This window comes from Cariama cristata, unplaced genomic scaffold (assembly GCF_000690535.1).
Source record: "Cariama cristata isolate BGI_N322 unplaced genomic scaffold, ASM69053v1 scaffold2627, whole genome shotgun sequence".
NCBI classification, from domain to species: Eukaryota; Metazoa; Chordata; class Aves; order Cariamiformes; family Cariamidae; genus Cariama; species Cariama cristata.
Window position 1 is genome coordinate 8,373 of NW_009628143.1, and position 1,828 is coordinate 10,200.

The 1,828-nt window shown below is 57.8% G+C and overlaps 1 protein-coding gene across 1 annotated transcript in view; it reads left to right on the forward strand.

The window, feature by feature from the left end:
* Nucleotides 1–1,824, forward strand: part of LOC104165112 (A disintegrin and metalloproteinase with thrombospondin motifs 14-like) — a gene marked incomplete at both ends in the record, with an annotated part of 10,017 nt that extends 8,193 nt beyond the window's left edge. Inside the window, 3 exons of the mRNA XM_009704662.1 lie at nucleotides 375–479; nucleotides 931–1,041; nucleotides 1,739–1,824. Of these exons, the coding sequence (XP_009702964.1) occupies nucleotides 375–479; nucleotides 931–1,041; nucleotides 1,739–1,824 (302 nt within the window). The remainder of the gene's footprint in view (nucleotides 1–374; nucleotides 480–930; nucleotides 1,042–1,738) is intronic.
* Between the last annotated feature and the right edge of the window lie 4 nt (nucleotides 1,825–1,828).

Below are 1,828 nucleotides of genomic sequence, written 5' to 3' on the forward strand. Positions count from 1 at the left end.
AGGGAGAAGCCCACCCCCTGGTTGCACGGTGGGGTCGGGAGGAGGGATATAGGGGTTAGGTGTGAAGGCTGGGTGCTTATAGAGCAAGCTGGTCTCATAGGGATGGAGATAAGCGATGTTTTCACCGAGTTGCATGGGGAAACTCAAAATTAGACAGGGGATAGCATCCCTGTGCACCCCGGTGGAGAGCAGGGGGGCTTTGCTGGAGACGGGGAGGGAAAGCCCTTATGAGAAAGCAGTATCCACCCGAGGAGTTGTCATCTGCAAATACTTGCAAATACCCATCCAGGGTGGTTGTTGAGGGGGTGCCGGCTCCCCCCCATGCCCTCGCTGACCCTCTGTCTGTCGGGGCGCCGTGCTCGGCACGATGGAAGGCGTCCAGCAGCGGCAGGTGGTCTGCAAGGGCAGCGAGAGCGGCGGGCGCTGCGAGGGTGACAAACCGGAGACCGTCCAGGGCTGCCATGTGGCCCCCTGCCCGGGTGAGAGGAGGAAGAGGAGGTGGTGCTCGGGGTGGGGTGGGGGGACACCAACCTTCATGCATGTCTCCGACCCGTCTCGGCTTCAGGGGGATGCCGGATAAGATTGGGTTGAGCGTCCTTGATGCTGCTGGCAGGGAAAAGGTTAAACGCCAGCCAAAATACTGCGTTTTTCTGTTCTTGGCCCTGATATCTGCTGTAGATGGTTTTGGATTTTCTGGCAGTCTGCGGATGCGATGAGCTGAGGGTACGATGGAGATGGGCACCCTGGAGTTCATCTGGGGGGTTTTTTGAGTGGCTTAAGGGCTGGGCCAACTGGGTGCTCCCCAAGAGACTTTGTTTTTAAGGAGATCCCTTAAAACAAAAAAATCCCCCCCCGCAAACACCCTCTGAAGGTATTTCAAGTGCCCCCAACCTTCCTTGGTGGCTGGGCATCGTGCTCCTCTCTCCGCAGGGAAGCTCTCCGGCATCACCGCCAGCACCGACGCCGGTGACCGCGGCACACCCAAAGGGCAGCGGGTGTCCCAGGACGGGGCCAAAAACCCTGTGAGCAAAATCTCCTCAAGTAAGTGTCCCTGCTGGGGTAAAGGCGATGCTTCCCGGGATGTCCCTGCCGAGGGTTTTCTGGAGCCCCCCGTGGGAAACGCGGGCAGGTCGGAGGGAGGATGCCCAGCCAGCAGTGGGGTTTGGGGGCAGTTTTACCCTCCGCTGCTGCATCCCCGATGCCTGTCCTTGCGAAGCCTGCCGCTCGGTTGCCATCTCGTGGAGTCTGGGATCTTGCAATTTCCACTGCGTGTTGCGTTCCCTTTACCTCCCGGATTTTATGCCCTTTCCTTTTTACCTTGAACTTTTTTTAGCCTCCTGTGTTTACCCAAGCAGGGAGATGGCTTCTGATTTTTTGCCCCTTGCTCCAAGTGAGGGCTTTGCTTACAACGCCTCATAGCTGGGGCGAGGTGTGTTGGGATCTGATTTAAGGTGCTGCTTTGGAGCATCCTTTGCTCTCTGTTTTTGTTTTTTTTTCTCCCGTGCACAGAAACCTCGAGCGCTTTGGCTTTGTTTTCCAACTCCCTCACCCCCTGCTTCCTATACAAGCATCGCCAAAATTGCTGCCCTGGGACAGAGAGCAATAGTAGGGTGGGCAGCACCCTGCAAGGGTGGTGGTGGGGGGGCACCTCGTTGGGACCATCGGAAAGGTGCAGGGGTGGGAGCCTAATGCCACCTTCATCTTCCGTGCTCTGTGACGTTGCTCTGTCCCTCTCCAGAGGAGCCTTGCCTCGGGGACAAGTCCATCTTCTGTCAGATGGAGGTCCTGGCTCGCTACTGCTCCATCCCCGGCTACAACAAGCTCTGCT